Raw genomic sequence first — 12,040 nt, forward strand, 5'->3', positions numbered from 1 at the left:
CATATCAATATTAATGATCCACTATGTGCTACAGCCCTATCGTTCTACTCAAGACAGTCTGTGGAGTCAAAGATTTGTCAGTCGTGCTTGAAATATTGATGGGTTGTGGGATTGTGGGCAGATATGTACAAGATTTACAAGTCTTTGCTGCGGCTATCTGAGTCTTACCTTTGTGGTGGAACTGAAACTTTTCTCGAAAGTGCAATGATGGGCTGAATCCAGGAGAAATCTATAAATGGAGACTAAAATGTGGTGTGAATCAAGAAAATACAATCGGAAAACAAGTTGTTTATTCCAATGTTACAAATCAGAGTTGGTAAGTAAAGCCCCTTTTTTTTGACAAACCAGTGTTTATGTAAAACAGACTGAAAGGATAATCTCTCTGAAATCAATCATGTAAGCCTAGAATTGCAGCTAAGTTAAAACTGCCATGGTGTAAACAAAGCTGCAAAAACTGCATCGCCTAGTCTGTTTGTCCCCCGCTGTGGTGATTAATCAGGGTCTCATGGGAGCTCATACTCCCAATAGCCTGGTGAGAAAAAACAAACGCACAGAACAACAAACACAACAAGCAAATTTAGTGTTGAACTGTACTGCACAGTCCCAATGTCCCATTCTGTTAGAGTCACATGTAACCTTCAGACAGCAGATTCAACCAGTCTATGAAGGTCAGCTCCTTTACAATAAACACAAAGAATGAATGATAACTACGTGACTGCTGCGTCATTGAACTGTTGGTGGTAGCGATACCCCCCAATGGTTGCATTGATTTGGACTTTGCTTCACAAAAAATGTGTTGGATTAACAATACTGTACACAAGGAAAAGGGAGCTTGTTGTAAAACAAGTTGCTTCTTAAACAGGCAATATTGATGGCCAGGATGGGGAACGTTGATTATGATTAGCGCCATGAAAGTGTTATCATGTCTACCAGAGGGTCAAATTGTAATGGATTATTTAATATGCCAATTGGAGGGAGTAATGTAAAAGAGCTAATGAAAGGCTGTGAATTAAGCTTGTTGAATCACAATGCACTCCTGTGTTAATCTCCACCTTGAATTGCTTTCAGTTTTATACTATTTAAGGAATATTTGTCTGTGATTTTATGTTCAATTGTGGTTCAGTGACATCCTTCCTTGCATCACTATTCATGAGATCCAGCAGGCTACAAAGAAGATAGATAGGGGGCACATGTGGGCCATGGATGTTGTCAGCAACATAAACGTGCTTAGTAAATGACCTATTTTGCAATTTATGAGTTTTTTACTGTACACATTCATACGATGGAGGCTCGACAAATCTCTAACAGAGGTGCACGATTAAAACGGAATTATCCCACAGAGGTCAAGTAGCCACCTTTATCACCGTTATTTTCAACATGTCGGCTTTAAGTGTCGCATTCAATAGCTCCTGCCTCTATCACATCATTTAAAGTGCCTCCTCATCAAGCGTCGATTGTTTCATGTGTGCAAAGTTAAGTTCTATGAGTCTATGAAGTGCTTCGCCATTGAGATACTCATGTCATATTGGTGGGTGATCTCCAGGACTTGAGTTTATTTAACTGACTGAAGACTCAAGCTCTTATAGCCATTTACAAATATCAGCAAATAAGATGACAGAAAAAGGTTGCTGCAAAAAGTGCAGTCTCCTGTCAATATGCAGGATTTTTTTTTTTTTACAGTAATTACAATTTTAGGGGTTGCAATTGCCTCTTTGCCTGTAAAGCCGCTAATCACTCCGATTACTGCTAATACACTTAGAGTACCCAGGAATTTTAACAGAATCTGAGAGTGCAGAAGGCAACTCTATCAAGGCCAGATCGTGCCCTTGGGCAGAGTGACGCGGAACATTACAGCTTAGCCGACAAGAAAGGATAAGGAGGCTGGTAGGAATACAGTCTAATTGCTTGTGAAACTCTCCCTATTAACTGGGGGAATCAAATCATGTGTGTGGGAATGAAGTGCCATTTTAACCTCCACCAGGCTACATGGTCAGCTTTTTTTTTTTTTTTTTTTTACTGTAAGTAGAGCTAGTGATGAGTCATCTCGACACACACGCACCTGCACCACTGTGCGCGTGTGTCTTTCAGTCAGAAACCTGAGCCTTGTCCAGTCTGACCTACCTCATGGGGACTCAACACTATTTAGATACTGCTGTCAGAGTGGTGAAACGTATATAAATAGTACAGATTAGGTCAAGGTTAGGCTTTGGAACTTATTTGTTACAGTTAAGAAGCTTGAGACTATTATGGAGCATTAATAATACATCAGTAATAATGTTAAGTGTGTGTGTGTGTGTGTGTGGGTGTGTGTGTGTGTGTGTGGGTGTGTGTTACGCTTCCTCCTTATTGGGACAAGTTCAAAGGTTTGTCTATGTTTAGGCTTAAATCCAAATTTTTATTTAGGAAATGGAAGTTGTAATTCAAGTAAGGATACAGTTTCAGGAAATGAATGTAAGGTACTCAATTTTGCGGCTAAATATGCATAGGACCTGGTAATAAATGTGTTTCTGTGTCACAAGAGTGCCAATGGGAACATTATAAAGGCTTGTAGTCCTTGGGTACATATTTTTTGACATTTAGCCATCCTAATTCTCGGATGCAGTGGGCTGCCACGGACCCTGGGGAACTGCTGGGGGTTAAAGATGTCACTGTGGGCCAGATCATTGACCTATTCGGTGTAGGAAATGAACCTGTGAACTTCTAATCCCATGTGTACTTCTCTAACCTGTAGGCCACCACTGCCCTCTATGTGTGTGTATGGGCAGCTAATTCAGTTCACACACTCATATTATAAGCAAAAACCAACACACACACACACACACACATATATATATATATATATATATATATGTGAAGATTTGTTCGAAGCTAAGATTAAGTAAAGGTAGGCTTTGGGTAGTTTTTATGTTTGCGATAAGTGAGTGATTGAGATTACAATGCAAGTCAATGTTGCAATAAAGCTGCATGAAAGAAACGTAAGTCAATGCAATTTCCCTGGAAGACGACGAATACACAACGTGTGTGTGTGTGTGTGTGTGTGTGTGTGTGTGTGTGTGTGTGTGTGTGTGTGTGTGTGTGTGTGTGTGTGTGTGTGTGTGTGTGTGTGTGTGTGTGTGTGTGTGTGTGTGTGTGTGTGTGTGTGTGTGTGTGTGTGTGCGCGTGTGTGCGTGTGCGTGTGTGCGTGTGCGTGCGTGTCCGTGTGCCAGTGTGTCTGGCTGGGCAGTAGTTCATCGCATTGCTCTCGGTGTGATAGGCAGTCAGTGGAGAGTTAGAGCTCACAGAGCACAAAACAGCATCAGCCCCTGGCCTTGACCACTAACAAGTTATAGCTGCATGGGGTCTCGTATAGAAGGCACACGCTCACACAACCACACATAAAAATACACCAATACTTCTCCACTCTGCACCTCTGCTCCCTCTCCCTCCGTCTCTCTCCCATCACCCATCATTTATTGGCTAATGTCCCCCCTCGACTCAGCCATCAAATTCTTGCTGCTCTATCTGTTTTTTTTTTCTTCTTTTTTTTTATACTCCCCTCTTCCCTCCTTCAGGGGGAAAATCAGCTGTATCAGCACACTGTGTTACCCTGTGAAGACACACACACACACACACACACACACACACACACACACACACACACACACACACACACACACACACACACACACACACACACACACACACACACACACACACACACACACACACACAGAAGGGTGAATAAGATCAAAGGACAAATGACCTGATTTAATCTCCGTCTGTGTATAGTTGTAAACATGCATATATTTGGGAGGGAGATCACACATGTACTTGAAAATGTTCAATGCGCAAAAGCGTGTGTGCAAGCATAAATCCCTGAATAGCTCTCAAGCCAAATGAAGGAGTTTCTCACCATGACTCATCCTTACTCAACTCAGGCTCATGGTGAGAGTTTGTTTTTATTATTTTTTAAACTTTTTTTTTTTTTAATCCATTCCCACGCACCGGTGTGGTTTCTCCTGTCTTCTCGCTATTTGCATTCTGCCCTTCCTCAAAGTACTCTCCAACACTGCCATCTCCGTATTACAATATCGCCACTCTTTCTCTTTGCAGCCATCTTTCTGAACTTTTGCTCTACCCACCCCTCCCTCCCTCCCGCTCCCATGGGTAGTGGTGGAATAATTGGAAGCAGAGGTTCCTCATTGAGATGATGCTGAGGCCAGTCAGGTGGAAAGCCCTCTTAATAGACCTCTGCTCTCTCCATGCACGCACACACGCGTGCGCTTACACAAACACTTACGTCCAGCATATACTCTCCATTGTGAATTCAGCCATGCACACACACACACACCTATTCTTCTCAGAGGACCTGATTGCTGCTATCACTCATCTTTCCATATAATAGAAATAGGCTATGATTTTCCATATCTGGGCTATTTTTTCCTAACTTCTCGATTTGTGTCTTCTTATGTCTGCCATTATTTTGTCTTCCCTTACTCCTGTACAACACATCTTTCATTCTGTTGCTCAGTCATACGTTGCGTCTCTTCCTTGATAACAGGGCAATTCCTTCGTGGCATTTTATTCCCACCACACCACACCTTGGCTTGCTTTATTTAATCTATGTGAAGCCAGCCTGTTGTCTGAAAACATCCATTTCAATTCCTTTTAGCTTGGCAAAATGGTTTGAGGGACCAGTATCGAGCTTATGCTGGATGATCACAATATCTAAAGTGGCGAGAGGCCCTCCTTGTTTGCAGATTGCATCTGACTTCAGCCCGTCCATCATACCCATCATCAAACCCACCCCCCATTCACCGCACTGCACGGCTCAACCAAGATGGCTGCCTTCCAACTCAATTTGTGGTCAACGGAGGGGCCATTTGCATGAACATGTGTCCCATCGTTTATCCGATATCCCACCGTGACAATCTCACACAGAAGAGGGAAATCATGCATATATTAGAGTCTTCTCCCCTTTTTGGTCCAATTCATCTTTCCGCACTGGTGTTTTTGCAATTTTCCACACTTCCAGTGTGGTACTTAAGGATTAGGAGAAACACCGAGGCCTCACTTAATGCCGAGAGATAAAAAGGCATGGACATAATAGATTGTAATGAGTGGGATACACATGCAGCGAGAAGAGCTCGCACAGGAATGGAAAATGAAAATTGAAGTGACTCCTGGGAAGACAAATTTCAAGGATGAGCTAAAACTTCAGTGAGCGACATTGTCCTTTATTAGAATCTATAAATCAGTTATCTATAGCACACTCTCGGTCATGTCTATGTGCAGAGCAATCAACCTCTGGCAACAAATGAATAGTGGACACCTGTTATTTAATGGCTATGCAGGGTGTATGTGAGTGCTGAGAGTATGGGGGTGGCAAAACATGTTAAATGGATTTAATAGCTGAACCTTGTAAAGCTGGGCCTAATAAGACAAGGCTCATTACTCAAAACTACATTTATGGCTTCCGACATTATTTTAAATGTGCTTGTTAGTAATTTCAAGGAATAACCACCTGCAAATTCCTTCCGCCATCTTCAAAATTGTTTAATTTTCCTTTGGGTCGGCAGGGGAATAGAGCTTGTTTGTGCTGACAGTGGGGGGAAAACGCACTCGGGAGAGGTCCACAAGCAATTAATACTCTGTTAAATATCCTCAAACAAAATCTCCACGATTGAAGTCCGAGGGGAAAAAAAATGCTTTGTGGAGTCCAGAACAAAGACAAAAGTATCAATTCAAAACAATTGCTGGGACATTTAGAATCTTACAGCCTGGAATGAAACATTAAAAAGCGACTTGTATTAATCATACATCATAATGGGTGCACCCTGCCTTCAACTCTGGGACCAACTCTAGTGTTACAGCCCTGTGTTGGATGAAACAATATCAGAGAATAATGAATGCAATCATGTGTTATGTAAACCTAAATGTTCAATAATAATACATATTGTATTTGAAACTTTATTTTTAAAGTCGAAGTCACTTAATTTATTCCCTTGATATTACCTATCCAAGTAATCCTAAATATCAAGAAAGACAATGGATCTGCACAATTTAAAGAAACGCTTGTGTATAAGTATCTGATGAGATGTTGAACTAGGTCCAAATATTAACCTATTAATGACATCAATGTCAAATTACTATGTTTCTTAGTTAGTGAACCCGAGTGAACCAATGTAATTACCGAACACTTAGTAGCTGTTAATTTGATGTTAAATGCCCCTGGAGGCTGTTTGGAGAGTCTGAACAGGTTCTATAGTGACACTTGGGTGGCACCTGATCTGATTTCCACCCCATATGCCCCTTAAATAGGCATTGTCTTCACTCGTTGATATCACTCAACGAGTGAAGTTTGCATCTATCTTTATATTGTAAAAAGGGAATCAAACACGGAGTATTGAAACAGGGAGTGTATACTAAGACTTACTGCTTAGGAGTCTGTCGAATAGCTTACAAAACTGAACATCCTGATCTTGACGACAAAATATCACGAAGCCAAATGCACTATAGTTACAGAGAAGTAATTGTGATTTAGTCATCAGAAGCTAAGCGCAAAAAAAATGCAAATGTAGTAATGCATCTCTGACCGCTTTTACTTTTATCAATATTGTATGCCCATCCATGTTATTTTTGGATAGTTAGTATGCCCATAGACGTAGCAAGACTATAATTGCAATATGTGTTATACTGTTGGACAAACAACAGTTCAAAACTTCACTAAGGTGGTCACTAATTTAAAGAGCACTACTTGTGCATATGCTGCGAGAGATACCTGTGATGAGATTTGTTGTATTTTACTATACACATATAACATTGGGAAAGGGCAATCACAGAAAGCTTGGAGAGGAAAAAAAAGTCCATTTGTTGCACCAGTAAAACCTCAAATGTATCCTCCACAGAGGCGTCATTGACAGAAACCCAGAAAGGCCAGAAGCAGATTGGACTGTAGAGTTGTGAGCAAAGTCAGGGAAAAAGAACAATAAAAACAGGTGGGAGAGCAGCAGCAAGGATTGCTTCAGAGATCAGTGACAATGCCAGATGCGACTGAGTTCCCTGAGCAGCGACTGTGGAACTAGCGGGAGCGCGAAACAGCGGGAATCCTTCATAGGCAAAAGAACATGCACAGAAATACAGCAGCTTTTAGAGAGACGTGCTATTTTCCAAACTCAACCCAAATAGATCTGATGGTAGAAAGTTTGTACGGGGAAAGTAATAGGAGGCTTTCCAACCAGACTGAACTAAGGGTAGTGTAAAGCTCGGAGACGGTAACATCAAAGTCTGCTCCTCTCTCTGTTATACAATGATTTAAAGCATACGAGCCGACTGCTGGAGGAACATTTTGCCCAGGAGAAGCTCAGAGTCGTAAAAATACCCTCTTAGATCCCTGACCCAAATCCCAAGAAGCTACTCTGGGATGCCATGTAGGGGGGGACAAACCCCGTCACTTTGGTGACGCTGAAGTGTGGATCAACTTAAACCTTTGCTGGCTAAAACATCAATGTCAGTTCTGTCAGCAAACACAAATAAAACATAATCAAACAGTGAGCCTTACAAAAGCCTTTTTTTTTTTTTCTCAAACACTTTTTGTCATCGTGTCTTATTTATTTGATCCCAATATCATACGATTCTTGTTGTGAACACACATCTTTGAATTAAATAATATCATGTGATTTGACAGTTTAGATTGTGCTCTAATTACATGTACATGTTTTGTTAATGTCTAAATATATTCTCATCTTGTAGTCCTAACCAGTTTACCAGTTTATATTAAATGTATAATACTTGGCAAGTTAAGCTGCAATTTGAATACCTCCCCATTCCCACCTGTGTCCATCCCTTCCCATTGTATTTAAGCCGCCCGTTCTCTGTTTTCTGTGTCTGTTAATTTCGTTAACATGTCTCGTCCACGTCCCGGCTCCCCTGTGTTACCCGATTGGTTTTTGGACTTTGAAGTTTTGGGATTTTGATTTCCTTGGATTTCCCTTTTATTTCTTAAATAAGCTCAGTTTTTGTACCACCTGGCGAGTCTGCCTTTGGGTCCACAAGCAAACCCTGACATGTTTATTTTTTGAATAAATGCTAAGCATTTACTGTCTTTTTAATTGGTAATTTAAAATTGTCTCTGCTTAAAAAGGCATTTATATTTTGTGTTTTACGCTTAATAACTGTCATTTCGAGTGTATGCATGTGCCTTGGGTGAAACAACGCGTTTCCTTTGGTCTGCTGTTTCAGTGTCTGTGCTTGTTGTGTACCTGGACCACTTGGCTACTACATCAAAGATTGTGCATGCATAATAAACTGTGATGATACCATAGTATGGATTTGGTTCTCGGCTGCTTTTGCAACACTGACATTTTTGCAATTAGATACAGATCATGAAAATTATGACAATGACACATCAGAGGCAACTGCAATCATTTCTATGTTTAATAATGCGTTCTGATAGTATAAAAATAACCTCTATAACTTCTAATGAAAAATAAATGAGCCATTCTTGCTATTTGTGTTTACATGGCTCTGAACTAGTGATTAGTTATTGTCTCACAAAATCATGGTTGGAGTACAGTACAAAGACATGACACATGGGTACAAAAATGGACTGAATTGTCGTAATCTGATGCTTAAAATGGTTGACTGTCCAAGTCGGCTTCGTAAAGCTCTATCAAGCATTCTCTATGGGTTGAGACACGGTTGGCTGAATATACTGTACCTTCTACAAACTACAGACTTGTTATGTAAGTGTTTGTGGACCTAAACTCTGACAATTTTCAGCTTTCTGTGTGTTCAGCTGTTGGTTCTTCCGCACAGTGGCCGCTGTGCCGGTAATCCAACACAAACACATGATTGCAGTTACTCTGTCTTTGCTGACAGGGAGGAACTTGTTAAGGTTGTCTGTCCTGTTGAGGTCTTGACATTTTAATAATTTGTGGATGATTCAGAGCCTCGTTATACACAAAGTTATCCTTGAATGCCTGAGGGAACAGCTGGCTTGATGGGAGCTGACTTGATGGAAGCGGGCTCCACACCTGACCTTGCTACCAACTGGGCTCTTGATTGGATCTTGCTTTTTTTTTTTTTCTCGTCTGACCGTTATTGTCCTTCTGTCCATTTGTTCTCAGGTTAACTGGGTTCCAGCTGCCTTCACCCATTGTGAGTACAGGCTCCAGGCTCACACTGTGGCTACTGTCTGACTACGCGGTCAGCGGGCAGGGATTTCAAGCTGCCTATGAAGGTAATGCTACTTCTGTGTGGATATTTATTTTAATTGGTTTCAAATAAAACTGATCATGGTGTTTTGAATTCTTACAGCATACATGTGTAAACAATCTTTTAAGATGAATTTCAATCAAGTTTATTTTTCTTATTGTGTGTGTTCTTTTCTGAGAGTAATCTATGCACACATTTTTAAATGATGGGTTCTGTTTGTGCTCACTTAATGAGACAAATCCTTCATGAATATGCTCACAGACCTAGAAGCAAACATTGAGTGAAAATAAAACATGACTTTATTCGTATTACAGTTCAAAATAAGCTGTAGACTTTGAACGAGCTCTGTTACTGCATGGTTTTATTTAGATATATGCAGTCCTTCTATTATGGGCCATTATATCTCTTTCCCACCTTTATGACTGTGATACAGAGTGCTATATGACCCATGGCAGAATCATATTAATGCAAGCAATGACAGTTACGTGCAGGAGGAACAGCCAGGCCAGAGAGGAAATGCAAACACAAGTGACTAATTAGACTAATTATCTGACAAGGGTTTGTCAGTCTTTCTGAGATATTGAGAATCGCGATTGTGGCTCATTGGAGCAACATCAAGAGGCTCGGGAGGCCCGGGACCACACTGTGTGACTCGATAAAATCAAAGACGAAAAAGAGCAGAGAGACTGTTTGTGAACTCCACTGGGAGGCAATTGGGGCATTGTGCCTTTCCTTCTCATGAGTGGAAACAAAACTGTCAAGCTTGTCTTGCGTCTGACCTTGGGTGATGTAACTGTCTCTTGCCACAAATATGTCTGCAGAACTTTGCTTGCAACTTGTAATTTAAGACTGCAAAGAATTTTACAACTTGAGTTACAACAATGCTACTATGTCAAACAAACAAGACTTCTCTCTCTCTCTCATTTTTTTGGACTGCAGTCATATCCATCACGCACATACTTCATTCTATGGCGCGCAGACACAGCACTATTGCCGAGTGTAAAGTGCTGTATTTCTCAAACCTTACGGTGACATTACTACTCACGAGGCTAGTTGAAGGATATCAAGCCTGTTGAGCCCTGGGAGAAATGAGTGCAAAGCCATAATTACCTGTCACCCACCTCGCACGACGCAGGCGAGACCCACTGCGGTGACCTGTGTCACTCGAGGAATGGAGAGAGAGTCTCTGCTGTGCTGACATGTGGAGCTGTCCTGTAGGTTAGACTGAATGTTAATTGGGGAGTGAGAAGTACTGGAGGCATTCAAAACACAGCGCCAGCTCGCTGCAAGTGAACGGATAGGAGACCACCCACAGGTGGCATTTATCACACGGGATACGCACGCAAATCTCAGCAGTTCAGTCCGTTCCTCAGATGGAAAGCTGCCACCTTCATTCACTTCTATTCTGTTTTATCCTTTGAACCTTTTTGGCAATTTCCTCAATGCCACATGCAAGCTTGCATGTGCCATTGCAGCCTTGTTAAAAAGATGAGGCATGGTGAATGTGCATGTTGTTACAAGACCTTTTTTGGGAATGAACGCGTTGCTTTAAATGCTGAAAAAGAAACGGGAACCTTTTGACATTCTCTGATGTTTTTGCATAGGTTAAAATTTCAGTAAATGGATGAAAAAATGATTTAATGTTTTAGTTTTATCTCAACCCTTAAATATCCACAGTAGTACTTGGGCACCGCGTAGCTGAGTAATGTGCCCTTACAAATCCTTTTTTTTTTTCTTTGCTATCGAAATACCCAGGTAGCCAGGAAAGGAGGAAGATGTTACAAAGGCTGACGCACAGCTTTGAGGCGGCTTTTTGTGAAGTCCCATTGACCAGGTGCCATTGGCGTCGAGCCACGGGCCTGCTTCAATTTGATTAGAACCTGCTTATAAATAGTATGGCTTGTGACGAACAAGTTGTTAAAAAGGCAGCAGCCAAAACTCACACATGGCCAGTGACGTGACCGTGCGTTATCTCGAGAGGTAGAAGGCTGCATCTTGTTTGTCAGGTGGTAATTTACAATTATACCAATGTGGATACCTGCATCCATTGTTTCATATTCACCTTTAGAGTAATTTTATTTTCTCCACTTGTCAGATTACCATTTCTTATTTGGAAATCCTCTGCTCCACAATTTTTGTTCATTTAAGCAGTTTGTTACACTCCATTTCAGTGAAATACACTTGTAAACAAATTACTTAACACATGACCGGGCTTTGTGCTCTCCGGCTACAGCGTGAGTCACCCTGTTATGTTGCTGCGAAATGTGATGGGCAAAAGCACACGTGTACATATAATGGGTTTCTACATAGTCTGCCTTTATTGTCTCAATTAAAGCATCGTTTTAGACTGTGTGTTAGCCCCTTCCTTCATATCCACTAGCTACTGCATTTAGTGACCCAAGTTAAACCATAACCAGTCTGTTATCTGATGTATTATTTTGCACTCTGGATTTTTCTTTTTGCCACCCAGTAGAACTCTGAGCTAAAGTCGTGGGTGTATTGTTTACTTCAGGGAAATCAGGCTTAAATAATATAGTTAGTGAAGAATGCCAGCTGTGTATAGGATGCATTAACCAGAGTGTACTTTAGCATGATACAGTTTTGTCAACGTTTGTATGCTACTGCTGTTCCTGTAGCCTTGTTCTATTTTCTGATGGGGACCTAATACAGTTAGTCATCTGACCCTAAAGTCGCGTGTCCCATCGAGGACAAACAAGCCTCCTGCATGAGGTAAATCGATAAAATATTATGTGGGAATTAGTTTTGGGGTCCCGTAAAGGTTCAGCTGAGTTTAGAGGAAGTTGGTGAAATATGAATGTTGGTGAGGAAGACCAAAGATTTTCTT

The 12,040-nt window shown here is 41.2% G+C and overlaps 1 protein-coding gene across 1 annotated transcript in view; it reads left to right on the forward strand.

Moving 5' to 3' along the window:
- The window catches only part of csmd2 (CUB and Sushi multiple domains 2), a gene marked incomplete at both ends in the record, with an annotated part of 235,010 nt that overhangs the window by 36,734 nt on the left and 186,236 nt on the right, over nt 1-12,040 (forward strand). The window contains one exon of the mRNA XM_080515674.1: nt 9,108-9,220. Coding sequence (XP_080371800.1) covers nt 9,108-9,220 — 113 coding nt within the window. The remainder of the gene's footprint in view (nt 1-9,107; nt 9,221-12,040) is intronic.

Source organism: Blennius ocellaris (assembly GCF_963422515.1).
Source record: "Blennius ocellaris genome assembly, chromosome: 20".
Classification (NCBI taxonomy): domain Eukaryota; kingdom Metazoa; phylum Chordata; class Actinopteri; order Blenniiformes; family Blenniidae; genus Blennius; species Blennius ocellaris.